The 19,524-nt window shown below is 43.1% G+C and overlaps 1 protein-coding gene across 1 annotated transcript in view; it reads right to left on the reverse strand.

Annotated features, from left to right (window-relative positions):
• The window catches only part of IGFBP5 (insulin like growth factor binding protein 5), a 33,868-nt gene extending 14,638 nt beyond the window's left edge, over positions 1-19,230 (reverse strand). The window contains exon 1 of the mRNA XM_077450037.1: positions 18,299-19,230. Within this exon, the coding sequence (XP_077306163.1) occupies positions 18,299-18,629 (331 nt within the window). The 5' untranslated portion in view covers positions 18,630-19,230. The remainder of the gene's footprint in view (positions 1-18,298) is intronic.
• Between the last annotated feature and the right edge of the window lie 294 nt (positions 19,231-19,524).

The raw sequence follows: 19,524 nt of genomic DNA on the forward strand, positions 1-19,524 counted from the left end.
TCTAGGACAATGAGAGACTTTTTGAAGTCTCTCTATTTGGCTTTTGCACATGTGCAAGTAAGATATGCATGCCAATCCAACTTCCAACTGACACGCAAGTAACATAGATACCATCTTACCAAAACAACGAGGTCCTAGAGTAACTCTGCACTGAAAATCACCACACCATCTTACAAAAACCAACCGTTGAGTCCCCAGTGTAACTCAGCAGCAAGTAAATATACCACATGGAAGGAACCCTCATACCAAAACCAACTGCCAGGCCCCCAGAGTAACTCAGCAACAAGTAAATATACCACATGGAAGGAACCCTCATACCAAAACCAACTGCCAGGCCACCAGAGTAACTCAGCACCAAGTAGTTACACCACATGGAAGGAACCCTCATACCAAAGCCAACCATTGGGCCCCCAGAGTAACTCGGCACTAGAAAAATCACTACATAGAAAATTACTAGACATACAAGGCTCCATCCTACAAAAAACAACCGCTGGGCCCCTGGGAAACCACTAAAACTAGAAGGGGAGAAAGGTTACATATACTAGTAGTAAATCTAGTCATTATTTCACACATAAATAGAGAGATTGTTCTCCAAATGTGCCAAAATATACTCTTTATTTTTGCTCCCTTTGGGATTTCCTTTTAGCTCAGCGAATCCTCTGTGTATTAGATTAGTAGCGCAGGTTTTAAATAGTCGACACCCGTGGGTCAGGTCACTGGGAGAGAATGGTGCGGGCTGCTATGATTTCACCATGGATATCAGCTGTGGAAACATGACCTCTGTAGGATCTCCGACATTCTCAAACAAACCCATCCACCCCCCCCCCATCCCCAATTGTCTTTCCTGCACACACACCTGCTGCCCCTTCCCCCCCCCACTACAAACACCCAACACTTCATCCAAATCCTGCAACACCAGCAATAAACTGACAGCCTATTTATTGCCAGAAGGGAAGGGGGAAGGGAGGGGGACTTCAGTGAAAGCAGGTGCAAACAACCTGCAGACCCACCGACAGCTCTGTAAACTGCACCCCGTCCCCCCCCCACACCTACCTACAGTCATCAGATGGTGGTCACTTCTTCAACCTGTAACCCCCTCCACCTACATACAGACATCTGATGGGGGTCAGCTCTTCAAGCTTTAACCCCTCCACCTACCCACAAGACAACAGATAGTGGTCAGCTCTTCAAACTGCAACCTCTCCACCTATCTACAGATACAGATGGTAGTCAGCTCCTCAAACTGCAACTCCTCCACCTACCTACAGTCATCAGATGGTGGTCAGCTCTTCAAACTGAAACCTTTCCACCTACCCACAAGATAACAGATGGTGGTCAGCTCTTTAAACTGAAACCTCTCCACCTACCTAAAGGCCATCAGATGGTGGTCAGCTCTGCGAACTCCAACCTCTCTACCTACCGACAACAGATAATGGTCAGTTCTTTAAAGCGAAACCCTTCCACCTACCTACAAGAAAAACAGATGGTGGTTAGCTCTCCAAATTGAAATCCTTCCACCTACCTACCACCACCAGATGGTGGTCAGCTCTTCAAATTGCAACCCCTTTACCTACCTATAGCCATCAGATGGTGGTCAACTCTTCAAACTGCAACCCCTCCACCTACTTACGGGCATAATTCTGATGATCAGCTCTTTCTAAGCTACAGACATCAGATGTAGGGAGAAGGTGCACTGCTACACATTTTTTGGTAACTGGTCTTTTTTTGGGGGGGAGGGGGGGGGGGGCTGGTGGCAAAAGAGGCCATAATACTTCTCCCCCTTGGGATATCAGTTAGCTTTGGGTGGACTTGATCCTTTAAATAACAAATGGCTAAAAATGCAACATCCAATGATGTTGCACCCTGGGGTGGCGATATGCACATTTTGCTCAGCATCCGCCAGACTTCCTTTTCACAGCTTATTTTCAATGTGCGATCAATGTGATAGCCAGCTTTCTCCCCTCTCCTCGGGCACTGCCATATGCAGGGCCAAGTCCATGTCATATTCCAAAGACACAAAAATAATCACCTGTGTTCAACGATATAAAACACATGATAGAAGGATAAAGGCGAGTTATTAATAGCAGTCACAGGAAGGCGCCTGCATGTACAAGTTCACATAAGGTGGAAAATCCATTATAATACTTGGCTGACGTTTAAAGGGGCAAAAGGATTTAAAAATGACCCGGTCGCCAACTTAAAAAAAAAATGCAGGTAAAATTACAGAAAAATCTATTTTATATGCTTACTTGCAGTGTATTTTCTTGGCATAAATGATCTTTTATGAAATTTTAATGTGCCTTTGAAATTGCTAGAAAAAAAACGGACTAATCAGTTCCCTAGCACATCCCCTTCCCTCCTTGCACGTCATAGCCGTCTCCGCTTCTAATTATTGTCTGTGCAGGCCCAGCTCCTCTGTCCCTCGCCTCCCTATATAACCTTTCGTAGTTGCTGGGGGAGGAGCAAAAAAGTGGAATACTATATAGAGCAGCCCATCTCAACCTTCTTACCCCAGAGGAGCCCTTGAAATAATGTTCAGGTCTCAAGGAACCTTTGGTAAGATTAGTCCATTGGGGGATATTGGGAAAATACCCCCTTACATTGGTGATGGCAAGTGGGAAGAAAGCCACACTTACATAGATAGCCAGACTGACACCATTGAAGTCATGCTGCTGGCTCTGCCATGTGGTGTTGGACCTGGAACTATTAACGGGACCACCAAATAGGAGGTCAGTTAGCCTCAGTTCAAGGAAGCCTTATGCCGCGTACACACGACCGGACTTTGAGGGACTAGGTCCGACGGACTTTCGGCGGAGTTCCAACAGACTTTCCAAATGAACGGCCTTGGCCACACACAATCACACCAAAGTCCAACGGATTTGAACGTGATGACGTATGACCGGACTAGAATAAGGAAGTTCATAGCCAGTAGCTGCCCTAGCGTCGGTTTTTGTCCGTCGGACTAGCATACACATGAACGGATTTCTCGGTCCGGCGGAAAAATCTAAAACATGTTCTATTTCTAAAGTCCACCGGATTTTTGGCAAGCAAAAGGTCCGATGGAGCCCACACAAGATCGAATTGTCCGACGGACTCGTTCCGTTGGACCTTTGCTGTCAAAAAGTCCGGGCATGTGTACACGGCATTAGCCACCCCTGGAGGAATCCTGATTGAGAATGGCTGCTATAGAGCAAAGGTTCTATGGGAACCCTAGGTTCCACCAGTGGTGCCCAGGGGCCCCCCCCTGATCTGTGGCTGATTGACCTCCCATCTGAGAGGGCCTGCTTGGTTCTAGGGCCAACGCCACTTAGAGTACGTTTACACCAATTCTCTTTTTTCTGCCAGAACACCGTTGTAAGAGCTGTATTCTTCCTGCTAACCACCAACAGATGGGGCATTTTTCCCACCAATCCCCAAAGATCAGATTTAGAAGGGGTTCTCCGGGACCTAATAAATAGTTTAAGGGTTACTCTGGGGTAAAAGTTCAGAAGGGCAGTTATAGAATGTCATTTGAGTGACAGCTCCGAGAATGCCAACATTATATCCAAGATGGCAGCACCCTGTAGCAGTCTCAAATCTTTTGAATGTCTACACAAAAGGAGCTTTTGCAGGTAAATAACATGCATAAAAATTACTACAAATGCACCTATACAGGAACTTTTTTGTTGCTCCCCCACTGGAATCACCAACCTAGACTTCATTGGCACCGGCATACAGATCTGTAAACTTGTGCAAAGGGGCCGTCTTCACCAGTGCAGGATGCACAGGTGACCCATGTGGACAACCTTTTCAAATCAATCACAGGCCAACTGCATAGACTGGCATGGATCTCCATGTGCATTTGCATGGGTCTGATGCACGAATCAGAACACAGTCTGTCTGTGTCCTAATCCATGCATCGGGCCCACATGGCTGCACATGGAGATCCTTGCAGCAGGCCAACGGTCATCGATTTGAACAAGCCGTTTTTTTATGGGTCAGCACTGGACACCTACGCAGGTGAACAAGGCCCCTGCACCTTCCCGACTCACAAAGAAACGCGTTGCCTTTTAGCAGATTTGCGCCGGCGTCATCAATTATTAATGGCGCCTTCACGCATGTGTCAACGTCTGCAAGAAACTACATTTTGAAAGTGGCTCAAGGTCTTCTTTTGCAGGTTTCTTACTTATACCCATTGACTTGAAATGGATGGGCCGCCCTACACACGGTACGTGGAAAGCGCACTCATGCTTGGTTACGCCTCTAACAAAACTGAATTACCATATGTACAATTTCCCACCAAATAAAAACCCTTCGAGAAATTTTCCCATCCCACTCGTTCAATTTCGATCATTGTGATGAGAAAATGTGAAGATCAGCTTGACCCCACTAACCACCATTAGAAAAATTGAAAGATTCCCCAAGATGAAAATCTTCAAACGAAATTCGACTGGAGTGAGTATGCTCAACTTTACTTTATTTGCTGCAATAAAATGCCCATTTTGTACGAGCAATTCACCCTTTAAAAAGGGGCCCATCACTCCCGATTAATCAATCTACATTGGCTGCACATTCAACGCGACAAGAATGAGAATTTGTGCCTTGGGTTATAGACGTTCTACAGTTTTTGGAGATAGAATAAAATTAAATTTATGACATCGCTATGTTTGCCTTGGGATTAAAATTGTCCCTTGTAGGCCCCCTCCCTTTGGATAGGTGGGGGTTAAACAAACCACAGGGGTTCTCTTACAAATCCTTGTCTGTCCTCAGGATCTTCAGTCTTTTTTTTTTTTTTTTTTTTATCCTGACACAGCACTTTTCCCTCCCCCCACACCTTGCATTCCCCTTCCTCCCCTTCTTCTGGCACAGAGAGCTTAAAAAAAAAAAAAAAGTATCAAAAGTTTAGAATAACTTTGTTTCCTCGCGTTTTGATAACTTGTTTTAGACCCCTCTAAAAAAAAAATAAAAAAATAAAAAATAAAAAAAAATAAATCAAAGACAAATATTTGCTTCGTCTCTGAAACAAAAACATACGAGTACAAATTTGTCTTCTCTGATGATGTCAGGATGGGTGGGGGGGCGGGGAGACATTCAGATACAGAAAAAAAAAAAAAAAAAAAATGAAACAATGGCCTGTTATTAGGGATAAAAGTCAATGGGAACCCTAAGGCTACATTTAGATATGCGGCTAAATTGCCACGCCTCTAAAAAGCAATCCACAGTCCGAGGTGTTCGACAGGCGATAGGATGCCTCCTCACTATCCGTTTTTAACCCCACAAATGCCGGACCAATACTACGTGCATTGTGGGCTTTTGTGGCGCGTTCCCAATTCACTTGTATGGTTAGGCTTCGGTAGCAGAACTGTCCGCTAAATTTGCATGTGAACACCCCACATCCTTTGCAACGTAAGGTGGGGGTTGCAGTGCTAGAAGCAAGGCTAAACCACTTTATTTTCTTTCAAATTCCCCTCCCAACGCAAGCGTAAGGCTAAATGAGCCCCTAGTCGCTGTTGCATTTCCACAGTGCATCTGCAAGAACACATGTGCCTTCATTCTTAATGGAAACCCAATGCACCTAATGCATTGTAGGGCTCCAAAAATGTGTGGCAAGTGCCAAGCATTGTGGTGCGTCACAAAAAATAAAAAAGGAAAAGAAAAAAAGTGCTGCACCTTGTGGATGACTTTGTTGTGGATGGCTTTGTAGGTTGTCAACATTTTTATTTTATTCATTACTTGAGTGGAAGCTAATGAAGGGAATGGCAGAGAAGGTTAATGGACATGAAATGGTTGATAAGGTGGCCAAGTCTGGCAGCGGCATTCATTATAGAAAAGCAAAAAGGTGTGCCCAGGGGCTGACTGGTAACTGTTGTCCCAAGAGGCAAGTAGAACCCAGAGGCCCATGGTGCAGCGACTCAAGCTGCTACTGCTGTCATCCTTTCCTTCCTCTTCATGACCCCCATCCTGGGCTGAAGCTCCGCTACAGGTACTCTCTGCTCACTGGGCGAGTCGGGCTGGACAGCACCAACTCTGGGTTCCTAAAAAAGGGTGTCTGGGGGCTGGCCGGAAGAGTTGAGCCTCTGGTGGGGCCTCGAACACAGCATGCACCATCCATGGGGGGGGGGGGGCATTTTTCAGGGCATTAAAGCATTTGCCCCCCAGCCCAGTCCACCCCTGGGTATGCCCATTCCAGAATGGACAAGGTTGGGATGGCGTGGCAGCGGGTATGATAGTGAGTGGGGGTGAATGTGCACGCACAGTTGGGCTGGGTAAGGTCAGGGAGAGTGCTGGAGAAGGAGATCTCCCATGTAGTGCTACTAATTAAATTACAAAATAGACTTGTAATGAAAACAATTGTGCAGCAAAAACTCCCCACCAAACTCTTAGGTCCAGCAACTCTCAATCCGGGGACTGTGCCCAGAGATCGGGGACAGCCGGGGACAATCCACACTCTGCTAACTCCATCCTATCTGCTAGCAGTGATTGAGTTAAAAAGGTTTGCTGCAATTTTCCCATCAAATCTTGGTTTTTGGCAAGCTCTCCTCTAATCCTTGATTACTGATACAAAGTCTGAGCCCGAGGCGCTGCGGTGTGTTATTCAATACGGGCTCACATCACCGCAAGAATACAAGGAGGAAAAGGAAGACGAAGGGTGGGAATGAGAAGAGGCTGGGGCCTGAGACGTACCCGCCGAACAGTACCTAGAATCCAGAAAAGCTGAGCTGCCACCTGACCTCGTAATCAACACGGTCAGCTGGCAAAGTATTAAGGGTAGCTCTGTTTAAGCAAAATTGTGTGACTAAGGGGATTCCAGTGAATGGCAGGCCATGGATATACTTGAAACCTGGTCTGTAAGCAACCCTTGACAGATGGAACTATGTGATCCAAGTCAACCTAATGAAGAATGGCAGGATGATATGGTTTCCGATTTGGGCTGTAAGGGTGGTGATGCATTTGACCCTTACTCCCATGTCCCTCCACCCACAGCTCCTCAGCCCTGCGTCCCTCGACCCACAGCTCCTCACCCCTGCGTCCCTCGACCCACAGCTCCTCACCCCTGCGTCCCTCGACCCACAGCTCCTCACCCCTGCATCCCTCGACCCACAGCTCCTCACCTCCGTTTCCTCCAACCCCTTACCTGTTCCCCAGAGTCCCTTACCCCTGTGTCCCTGACCCCAGAGCCTCTTACCCTTGAGTCCCCAGTCCAGAGCCCCCTACCCCTATTTCCCACTACCCCAAAGCCCCTTACCCTTGCATCCCTGACCCCAGAGCCCCCTACCCGTGTCCCTAATTCAAAATTGCATTCTTCTGTGTCTCCAATCCTTAGGCGTTCCTTACCTCTGTCTACCGATCCAGCATTTCCAACCTCTTTGCCCCCAACCCAGATCCCCAAGGACCCCATATTCTGTGTCATTAATCTCCAGGGCTCCCTACTTCTCTGTCCTCCCATCCAGATTTCCCTACTGCAAATTCAGGTATTCCACAACTATACAAGAGTTGGGGAAATCCTTATGGAGCCAACAATTTACACAGAGCTAAAACAAACTCTTTTTTTTTTTAATGGTTAGAGCTATCAGTAATTAGTACATCACAATTACTAAAATCTCATATCATTTTAAAAAGGCTATTTCACCATCACCAAGGGGGAAGAGCACTTTGTTAACAAAACTGATTTTTTTTTATTGTACAATGTTTCACAGATTAAATTTAACTCAGTTAGTATTTACCCTGTCTGGGTTTCATATTTTTTTTTCTGCTGTATTAGATATATTCAATTATAGTAATACAAACTATATTTATAGAAATAAATCTTAATGTATATAAAAAATAATAATAAATATATATATATATATATATATATATATATATATATATATATTAGTAAATGCAAAAAAGATTTTAATATATTAAGATGCATTTCTATAAATATAGTTTGTATTAATATAATTGAATATATTTAATACAGCAGAAAAAAAAAAAATACAAAACTGCGTTTCTGTGTGGTGACTGTAGGGGGTGCCGGAATCCACAACACTGCACAGAAAGCACACAGTGAAGTCGCCAACCCAAATTTAAAGGCACCGCTGGGACTTGTGTAGCATAAAGTGATCTACAGAAGAAGAAGACTATCGTTGAAGGTTTTAGAAACATGCATTTGTCTAAATTTAGTCCGACAACCTAACATTTTTTTATTTTTAATTGTCAAGAAGTTCCTCTCTTAATGTAAAGGGCTAGTCCACACAAAAACCAACTTTTTAATTATGGGGGCATATCAGTATCACATGCGTGTTTTCATACAATCCCGCGATACAAAAAAACGAAAAAAATAAATAAAAAAGGTGTATAAACCCAAACTAAAGCACCTTAAGCCATAGGATTTGAAATGCATTTACAGAAGTGCTCCACATCTTAACGACTGGAAAATTTTAGGAGCTTTTTTTGGGGCATAATCTTACATTTTGGGGTCTAAAACACTTTAAGGAGCACACCTGAAAAATGTGTGGAAAAAAATAAAAATAAAATAATCACACAAACGCTCAAGTGTGAATCTAGGATTAGAGTAGTTTATATCCCATTGTTGTGCCACCCCTCTATCTTTGAAAAATTTGGCTGCAAATGTGCACATCCATGCCGCAGGTTTTTGGGTCTCGATAGAGATCTGTGGCACATCTATGCACGAGCAGGGAGATTCCCGTGCAGGAGCACCATTGCTGGTATCTGGGACCTTAATACCCGCATTGTATGTTTGCATGTGTGAGAATTCTCTGGTGCACAGATGTGCCTCAGGTCATTGTTGGGACCCAAAGACCTGCAGCCCGGATTCACCCATCAGTGAAATTGGCTCCTGGAATGTGTACTGTGGACATCCCAGGAGGCAGAGTGAAGGGGGGGGGGGGGGGGGTGTGGAAGTTCTGCATCATTCTTGCCTTAGGCAAGAAAGCAGAAGAGCTGGGCCGTAGCACTAAAAAAAGGTCAGAAGCCATTCAAAAAATGTGGAAATGTTATCCAATTGTGGAAGAGGGAGGGTGGAGAAACCAGTTGCTGTATTGGATGAAGATCCAATTTAAGTGCACTTAAAGCATGCTAAAGTGGTCTCTCAGTCAGAATGATCATATGTCATTTTAGCATGCCTTGAGGGACATTTAGCACATCAGGCCCTAGGAGAGAAGGCAGAGCCAAGTGCAGGTCTAGTGACCTGTCCAGATCCATCCCTTTTATCCAACATTCTTATTCCATGCTTGGTCACCTAAAGCAGACTGAGCTAGCATTGTTGTGAATGCATCAGCATTGCTCCCTTCTGGGGCTCCAGGAAATTTGGATGGAGTCCATACATATAGTCTGATGTGCCAGGGTTGCTGTTTAACCCAAACCTGGTGCTGCCAACTAGAAAGAGGAGGTGGGACAAGGCAAGCAGGAAATCAAGGGGACCCAGATACCCTTCAACTGCTGCTACCTGCAGCAAACCACGAGCTCCACCTGGCGTCAGGAGTGCACCCTCCACCGCCCTTTGCCGAAGGCTCAAGAATTCAAAACTCATTGCTTACCGTGTAGCCTATTCGATGACTTCAAGGAATTGTCAGCTGGTGATGAGTCAGCAGAGAGAGCCACTAACAGGGACAGAAAGTGAAAGAGAAAGAACGAGGCGCTTCCTGCACTCAGCCTGCTGGGGAATCCACACGGGAGTCTCCAACAAGGCTTTTCTCCACTTTCTACTTGCCAATGTTTGGACAAGAGGTTTGCCTTCCATTTCTGGTTTGGAGACTGGTGTCAGAAAAGGGAACCCAAAATGTAACGGTGGTCATCAGAACAGGAAGTGAAATGAGATCACCCTATTGAGATATCTATTCCAGCAACAAGTGCCAAAAAGGTGAGATTTACCCACTAAGCTGGCAAATCACCAGTAGAATTTCACTCAAACATTCATGCCGAAATTCAGAAACATTCTTCATTCAACACTATTATGGATTCACATTTTTTTTTTTTTATGGAAACCTTAAAAAAAAAAATTAATTTGATTGCTATGCCTAGGTTTTGAATTTTATGTTTGAATTTGGGATGCACATGTGCAACACAAGAAGTACAATTTTTTTCCCCTGAACGAAAACCACATTTGCAGTTAGAATTTCATTGGGGAGAAAAAAAAAATAATAATTTGCATCCTTCTCCAACTTTTCCTTCATGCTACAGTAAAAAAAAAAAAAAAAAAAAAAAACATTAAAGTCGATTTGACCCTATTATGCCCATTACAAAATCCAACAAACTTTCTAAAACAGGGGTGTCAAATGCAATTTCATTACAGGCCACATCAGCAATATGGTTGCCCTCAAAGGGCTGGTTGTATCTGGAGTGTGCTGCATACAGAGTGCAGGGTGCATGGTTCAGGAGTGTGCTATGTACAGAGTAAAGAGTTCAGGAGTGCACTACAAACAGAGTGCAGAGTTCAGTGGTGCCCTATGTGCAGAGTTTAGGGGTGCATTACGTACATATTGCAGAATTCAGGGCTGTTTTCATGTACAGAGGGAAGAGTTCAGGGGTGCACTGTTCGTAAAGTGCAGGTATTAGGAGTGTGCTATGCAGGGTGTTCTAAAAAAGATAATTTTTTTCAAAATAAATTCTATTGGCGTGTGGCCAGCATTAGACAGCAATATCTGACAAAGGCTAACCCTTCTCTACTCTATCCAAAAAGGTTTGGCTGAGGTTCAACCTTAGGGCTCATTCACACTAATGGTTATTACTGCCCCCCCCTCCCCCATCCGATCCCCCTTAGCTTCAGAGGTAGCGGCTGAGTGCTCTGGCAGGTTATTAATTCCTGTTGCTATCGGTGGGCAAAGTACACCGATTAAGAACCAGTCAAGTGAATGCAAGCATCCTGCATGTGCGTTGCACAGGGTTGGGGGGGTTAAGAACGTCTTTGTGGTCAGTAGAACGACCCAAACGCTAATATTGTAAAGCAATATTGGAATAATAATAAAAAAAATAATCTAAATTCTATATTCCTTTAGGCTGAAGAACGATCCCAAAAGTTACAAAGCCAGGCTGTCACTTTCCAGCTGTAGCTGGGATCGTTCACTGTACCCGACTGTCACTCCTCTGGTTTTCATTTATACAGCGCATGTTACATAAGCGATTCTGTGCCAACTATACCTCGCAGGGCTAAACGAGGGCATGCCGCCAGAAATAATGAAGGGGGAACCTTGCCGGGAGGAAGTTTAACCCCCCTACTGCTGGGAGCGCGTAGGCCTTTTGCGATAGTCCATTTCATGTTAACGTGGAACTTGGACTTATGTAAGCCATGTCACGGTGGAAGCCAGATATGGGTCATGATCTGTAATTCTACAACAGCAGAAGAGCTTGCCAACATCTGCTGTGAAAACTAGGAATGTCTGGGACGGGATTGGCTTGCCCCCAAAAATTCTGAAGAACTACAAGAACATGCCCTTCCGGCATCTGGACCAGTTGGGAGTTTTGGCACCTTGATGTTCAGAGAGTGTCTTTCCAAGATTAGTTAAAGTTGAATTCCAGGGAATGTACACATATAAATAGGCATAGTTTTACCAAAAGTTTTGTCTTTCCGTCCATCCAGTCATGCAAAACATCACTGATGGGTTGGGGACCTGACCTTTCTTAACTACAGTTTGCATTGTCACTTGGTCCCCTTCCCATCCCCAGCCTGTCTTTGGCCAGTGAAGGAACTGCAGAAGACTGAGGAGTCATCATTCTTCTTTCATTCGTGCCACACAAGATAGTTGGGTCGGTGACCTTAATTTTCTGAGTTGCAGTTCAGTAATACAGCTTGGTCAACCTTCCCTCTTTTCCCCCCTCTTCCAGCCCATCATTGGCCAATGAAGGACCAGCAGAAGACTGATAAGACATCATTCTATCTCTCATGCCAAAGAACATAGTCAAATTAGTGACCTGACTTTTCTCTATTGCAGTTATGATCTCCTTCCCAGCTCCAGTCTGTCATTGGACAAAGAAGGAGCAGCAGAAGACATCATTCTCCTATCTCTTGTGCCAAAGAAAATATTTAAATTGTCGACTTGACTTTACTGAAATTGTGGTCACCTTTCCAATCCTAGCCTGTCATTGGACAAAGAGGGATCAGCAGAGTACTGACGAGTCCTCATTCTCCTTTCTTTCGTTCCACACAGGATAATTGGGTTGGTGATCTTCCTTTTCCCAGCTACAGTTAAGCAATACAGCTTGGTCCAACTTCTCACCAAGTCATTGGCCAATGAAAGACCAGCAGAAGACTGAGGAGTCATCGTTCTATCTATGGTGCCAAAGAGTATAGTTGAGTTGGTGTCCTTATTTTTTCCAGCTGCAGTTAATAGTTTGGTCCACCTTCCCATTTCTTTCATCATTCTCCTATCTCTTGTCCCAAAGTCGAATTGGTGACCTGACTTTTCTCTACTACAACTATGGTCACCTCCCCACCCCCAGCCTGTTATGGGACAAAAAAAAAAAAAAAAGGGAGGACTGATAAATCATCCATCATTTTTACTCTCTTTCTTTCATACCACACAAGATAGGTTGATGACCCTACTTTTCTTGACTGTGGTTAAGCAGGGGCCAGGAAGGTGACCAAGCTGTAGTGCTGGTCATTGACCAGTGAAGGAGCAGCAGAAGACTAATAAGTCATCATTCTCTCTCTCTCATATGCCAAAGAGCATACTCAAGTTGGTGACCTCACTTCTCCACTGCAGTTCTGGTCACCTTCCAACCTCCAGACTGTCATTGGACAGATAAGGAGCAGCAGAAGACCTCACTTCTCCACCCTCACTTCTCCACTGCAATTCTGGTCCTACCTCCAGCCTGTTATTGGACAATTAAGGACTAGCAGAAGACTGATAAGTCATCATTCTTTTCTCTCATATGTCAAAGAACATACTCAAGTTGGTGACCTTGCTTCCCCACTGCAATTCTGGTCCCTCACCTCCAGCCGGTCAATGGACAGTTAAGGAGCAGCAGAAGACTGGTGGGTTGCCACTCTCTGCTCACCTATCTTTTAGGCTCCCAACACTGCCCCCCTTTGCTGCTGTGAAAATAATGACTGTAGGTTAATACCAAGTTAAATTCAATTACTTATGTACACATGTAATATATATATATATATATATATATATATATATATATATATATATATATATATATATATATATATATATATATATATATATATATATATATATATATATATATACACACACACATATACATATATATATATACATACATATATACATACACACACACATATATACATATGCCAACTGCATGCTGGCACCTGCAGTCCCTCAAGAGCCAACACCCATTTCTGCAACACAATACTGCAGAGGAAAAGAATTTATGGCCCAGTCACAGCCTCACAAAAATAAACCAAAAGTTCCGAAATATTTTGGCGCCGTCTCAAATCTCCGCTAAGCTATTTCAAAATTTTCTTAAAACCTTTTATGTTACAGCGGCTAGATTTTCCATTACCGCCTCTCGGCTCCGATCCTCGGTGACTACTAGTACCGCAGGCTGTCCAAAAAGTCAAGCTAGCAACGCAGGTGGATCCGTTTGTGACATTCAGAGACACGCTGATCCATTCACCTGCGTTCTCGTATATATGGATTACCCATTGGGCGGGGGGGGGGGGGGGGGGGGGGGTTGGGGTCCCCTTCAGGAACCCTAAAGATATACATTTTAGAAATGCAAAAGGCCTTAATGGATACAGGTTTTCCTTTATTCACAGGGTGGAAGAAATGGGGAAAACCTGGGATTTGCAGCAACTGTGGCTGATGAAGAAGACCGAAAGAGGCGTGGCACCACACATGATTGGTTGGCACGCCTCTTAAAAGGGCGAAGTCGCACGTGCAAACACTTTTTTTTTTTTTTTTTTTAATAGAAAACGAAAATGAATTTTATTTTAATGAATTAGAATTTCTTTAAAGAATTTTTAATGAGTTAACCCTTTGTTGGCACCCTTTTATGACTGCATTAGTGTGACTATTAGCTGCATCTGGAACAATGAGAGTTCCTTAACTTCTTGGCACAGCATTTCTCCAACACCTGTAGAATTTAATGGCAGGTTCTGTGCTCCAGCTGCGCAAAGGGGTTGATTTACTAAAACTGGTACAGCTGTGCATGGAAACCAATCAGCTTCTAACTTCCTGTTGTTCAATTAGGCTTTCACAATAAAACCTGCAAGCTGATTGGCTGCACCAGATTTTGCACTCTCCAGCTCTAGTAAATCAACCCCAAAGAGCGCTTTCCATTCCGATGTGACTGAACCACAATGCAATGCTCAAAACTTTTAGCAGTTTTTTTCTTTTTAAATCTGGCTTTAGACACAGCGCTCAAAGCACCCATTTGGCACCAGTCTCAGAACATTTTAGGTGTGGACCCCGCAATCCCCTTGCCAGCAAATTGTGCAATTTCTCAACAAACTTTTAACCAGTTCCTCTCTCTAGTTCACCAAAAAATAAAAATGTCTACCATCAAAATTCCAGCCCGACAATGACCACCCCCCCCCCACAGGTCAGGTGGAGCTACCAGTAACGCTGCTATGGAATGTATACATTGCTACTTAATTACAGGTGTGCTGCGGCGGATGGCGAAGAGGAAAAAAGAAAAAGAAAAAAAGGAAAATTCCTCGCCGATGACCTTTTGTTGTTGGCAGCAAAAAGAACAAGTGCTGCGCCTTCCTGCAGACAGGGGTCATCATCGCCAATGCAAAGCGTTCCTAAAATCCGTGCAGCAGTCTCAGCCTACGAACGGATTGGGATCGAAGGACATCAGGTAGGCAGAGTCCCAACCGCCGCCGCCCCCCCCCTCCCTTCGCCACAGCTGCAGCCCGGACAGCCAAGAGTTAATCGTGACTTTGCAAAAGTTAACCCCTCGCCCGCCTTGCAATCATCTGGGATTGGGAGAGAAGGGGGCTGGATGCATTCCACAGAAGCTGAACAGAAATGATGATGCAACTCCTCAGTGCAGGCAGCTCACTAGCATTAGTCACAACAGTGCTGGCTGGGGGGGGGGACCCGGCTACACAAGGGCTTCGCTGCACTAGTAAACAGAACTTAGTAGGTATGTGCAAAACTGTCTCAGCATCTGCTGCAAGCATGGGGCATGGGAGGAAAAAAAAAAAAAGTTAACTCTTTAAGTGCATGCAATCTTGGATTGAGCTTGCTCGGCTTCCACTTTACCGATAACACTGAAAATCCATATTACAGGAATGCGAGCTATGGGTTAACTCTTTATGTGCTTGCTTAGCCTCCATAAACATTAAATGCAAACATTTAATATCTATAGGGGCGATTATCTTTAAAAAAAAAAAAAAAAAAAAAAAAAAAGGCATGCTAAACTATAGTCTTCACTTTTGACTGATGAACTCCTCCTATCCACAGTTATTGAGGTTATTAAATATCAATATTTAACAATACAAGCCATTGAGGCTCAACGTATTAAGGGCATGCAACCCATGGCTTGACTTTTGATTGATCAGTTCCCATTTACACATAGGTAATATTAAATACTAATATTTGACAATACAAGCCATGGAGGATTAACCCTTTAAGGAGAGGCAAACTAATTTCACTTTTGATTAATTATCTCCCACTCACACATATTGATCATAATACTGATTACCAATATCTGACCATAAAAGCCATGGAGGATTAACTCTTTAAAGAGGGGGGTAACCTATGACTTGGACTTTTGGTTTGCTCAGCTCCCACTCACACATCTTGATTACCAATATCTGACCATACAAGCTATGGAGGATTAACTCTTTAAGGGGAGACAAATTAACTTGACTTTTGATTGATCAGCTCCCCACTCACACATATTGATCAGAATATTGAATACCAATATATGAGGATCCAAGCCATGGAGGATTAACTCTTTGAAAAAAAAGGGGGGCAAACTATGAGTTAACTTTTGATTAATTGGTACACATCACAAATATTGATAACCATTATCAAAACGATACAAGCCATCTAGGTTTAACTCTTTAAGGGCATGCAAAGTTTGCCCTGACTTTTGATCAGCTCCTAGTCACAAATATTGAAGAAGATCAAGATCTAATACAAGCTATGCAGGATTAACTCTTTAGGAGCATGCAATCTATGGGCTTGAGTTGTATTTGCTCAGCTTTCACAAAGCTTACAAGGTTACTGATAAACCCTGAAAGTCAATATAAATAAATACATGTTGTGGAGGATTAACTATTTAAGGCATGCAGACTATGGACTATGCAGACTATGGAGAGCCAATATCTGATACAAGCCATGTAGGATTAACTCTTCAAAGGCATGCAGACTTGATTATTGAGAACCAATATATGATGATAGAAGTGATGGAGGTTTAACTCTTTAAAGGAAGGCAAACTACGACTCAACTTTTGATTGATCACCTCAAATTCACAAATATTGATGATAATAAGTAATGACCAACAACAATACAAGCCATGCAGTGTTAACTCTTTGATGGCATGCAGACTATAATATTGAGAACCAATATCTGACAATACAAGTCATGGAGGATTGACTATGGGCTTGGCTTTTGTTTTATCAGCTCCTATTCAATCACATTGATAATAATACTGAATACCAATATTTGATAATACAAGCCATGAAGGATTAACTCTTTAAAGGCATGCAGACTATGATATTGAGAACCAATATCTGACAATGCAAGTCATGGAGGATTAACTCTTTTAAAGGGAGGCTACAACTTGACTTTTGATTGATCAGCTCCCATTCCCAAATATTGATATTAATAACCAATATGCAGGATTAACTCTTTGATGGCATGTAGATATGGACTGTGAAGACTAATATTATTGAGAACCAATATCTAATGATACAAGCCATGGAGGATTAACTCTTTAAATGTAGGTAAGCTATGACTTGACTTTTGATTGATCAATAAGAATGCTGAATATCAATATTTGACGATACAAACCATGGAGGATTCATTTTTTAGAAAGGGAGGTAAACTAAAGACTTGACTTTTGATTGATCGGCTCTAATTCACTCATATTGATAATAATAATACTAATAATCTGAAGATACAAGCCATGGAGGATTAACTCTTTAAAGGCATGCAGACTATACATTGAGAATACAAGCCATGGAGGATTAACTCTTTAAAGGGAGGCAAACTACAACTTTTGATTGATCAGCTCCCATTCAAAAATGTCAATAAGAATGCTGAATACCAATATCTGACTATACAAGCCATGGAGGATTAACTCTTTAATAAGGAGGCAGACTATGGACTTGGCTTTTGATTTATCAGCTCCCATTCACTCATATTGATAATAATACTGAATACCAATATCTGATGATACAAGCCATGGAGGATTAACTCTTTAAGGCATGCAGACTATGATATTGAGAACCAATATCTGACAATAGAAGTCATGGAGGGTTAACTCTTTAAAAGGGAGGTAAACTACAGCTTGATTTTTGATTGATCAGCTCCCATTCACACATATCAATAAGAATGCTAAATACCAATATTTGACCACACAATTCATGGAGGATGAACTCTTTAAAGAGGGGGTAACCTATGACTTGACTTTTGATTGATCAGCTCCCATTCCCAAACATTGATATTAATAACCAATATGCAGGATTAACTCTTTGATGGCATGTAGATATGGACTGTGAAGACTATAATATTGAGAACCAACCAATATCAAGACAAGCCATGCAGGATTAACTCTTTGGTGGCATGTAGGCTATAATATTGAGAACCAATACCTGACGACACAAGCCATGAATAATTTAACTCTTTAAAAAAAAAGGGGAGGTAAACTAGGACTTGACTTTTGATCAGCTCCCATTCTCAAATATTGATATTAATAACACAAACCATGCAGGATTAACGCTTTAACGGCATGCAAACTTTAATTGGACAGCTCCCAATCTCAAATATTATAATCTATATCTCATGCAATGATAATCCTATCATCACTCTATTTCTTTTCCTAGTAACAGCCCATGTGACAGTACATTTTGGCAAACTGCAGGGTTTCATCTACACTTGGGGAAAAAAAAAAAAAAATTGCATTGAGCTTCACTGACTCAAAGTCCACATGACACTTGAGATTATGTCTTAACATGAACTTGAAAAGAGAAGGGTGTGATAAGGTTGGGGAAGGTTACAGAATGTAATCTCTTTACATAGCTGACTCACTTTTGCATCAGAAATACAATTTAAAAAAAAAAGAGAGAGAGAGAGAGAGAGAGAGATGAGTTTTGATTGACAGCTGTCAATCACATCCTGCAAACTGGAGTGACTGGCAGCTGAGCTGCAGAGAGTCTCTTACCGATCTTGACCTGGTCCCTGTATATCTTCTCGTTCAGGCAGACCCCTCTTCCATGGAGCAGGGCGTGCAGGGGCTTCTCCTCTCCTTGCTTGGGCAGGCAGCGGAGCCCCCCGGCGCAGCGCTCGGTGTACACCCCGCAGGACTGCCCTTCCGCCAGGGCGCAGGTCATGCAGCAGCCGCAGCCGGGCTCCTTCACCAGCTCGCAGCCGACGGGGGTCGGTGGGCACATGGACATGGCTTTCTCATCGCAGGGCTCGCAGTGGACAAAGGAGCCCAGGCACTTACACATCCCCAGGCACAGGGTGAGCAGGAAACAGGCAGGCACAATCATCTGGCCAGGCAAAGTGCTTCTCCCCCCACCAAAAAAAAAAAAAAAAATGCAGCAAAATCCCCTTTAAAAAGTGGTGCACACAGCAATGCAAAGTTGGGGGGAGTGATGGGGTTGCACTCCCAGCTAATGACCCCTTGCAGCCTACAATTGCAAAACAAAAGACTAACAAAAAAAAAAAATTAAACACACCAAAGCAAGGTGCTGCTGTCTTCTAACACAATTGTCGGGGACCTGTTGCTGCAATCAGAAGCAACAGGTTTGCTATGTCAAAAAAAAAAAAAAGAAAGAAAAAATAATCTATTTTAATCACAAACTTCTTTAGCCAGAATGCAAAATCCGGTAATTCTTTGCAGTCCTGCAATCAAGTGTAAAATCCTCAAAATAATGCAACAGAAAAAAAAGTGTTTAAAAATCTGTAGCTTTTTAAACTTTTGAAACAAGGAGTTTTGTTGGATTATCCAAAAGAAAAAAAAAATAGGAAGTTAAATAAAAAAAAAGAGAGTAACAAAGTAACAAGAAAGGAGGAACACACAAATAATAAAATAAAAATAAAAGAACTACTTTGTATATCTCCCACCAGTTGTAGACTGCAGTAGAGTTTGTAAAGAGACTGGTTACTGTAGGAGCAGGCTGTCTTTTTAAATAGGCTTACTTCTGGCCGGCTGCCAGACTTTAACTGCAATTCGATATCACGACAGCTAAATTGAATAGCTGCCAGTGAACAGGCAATATAGTGAGCTTGAATGCGAGCAGGTCCCTTCTTTGTGAGTTAACTAGTTTTCTTCCACAGCTGAGAAAAGGGAACAATGAAAGTACATGCTGACTTTTAACTTCTGAAAAGGCAAAATTGCCCTCAAACTTACAGCCCCTCCCAAGACTTTTCTCTCCCTCTTCT

Source organism: Lithobates pipiens, unplaced genomic scaffold, assembly GCF_037356315.1.
Source record: "Lithobates pipiens isolate NorthernLeopardFrog02 unplaced genomic scaffold, aLitPip1_a1.2 Scaffold_22, whole genome shotgun sequence".
NCBI classification, from domain to species: domain Eukaryota; kingdom Metazoa; phylum Chordata; class Amphibia; order Anura; family Ranidae; genus Lithobates; species Lithobates pipiens.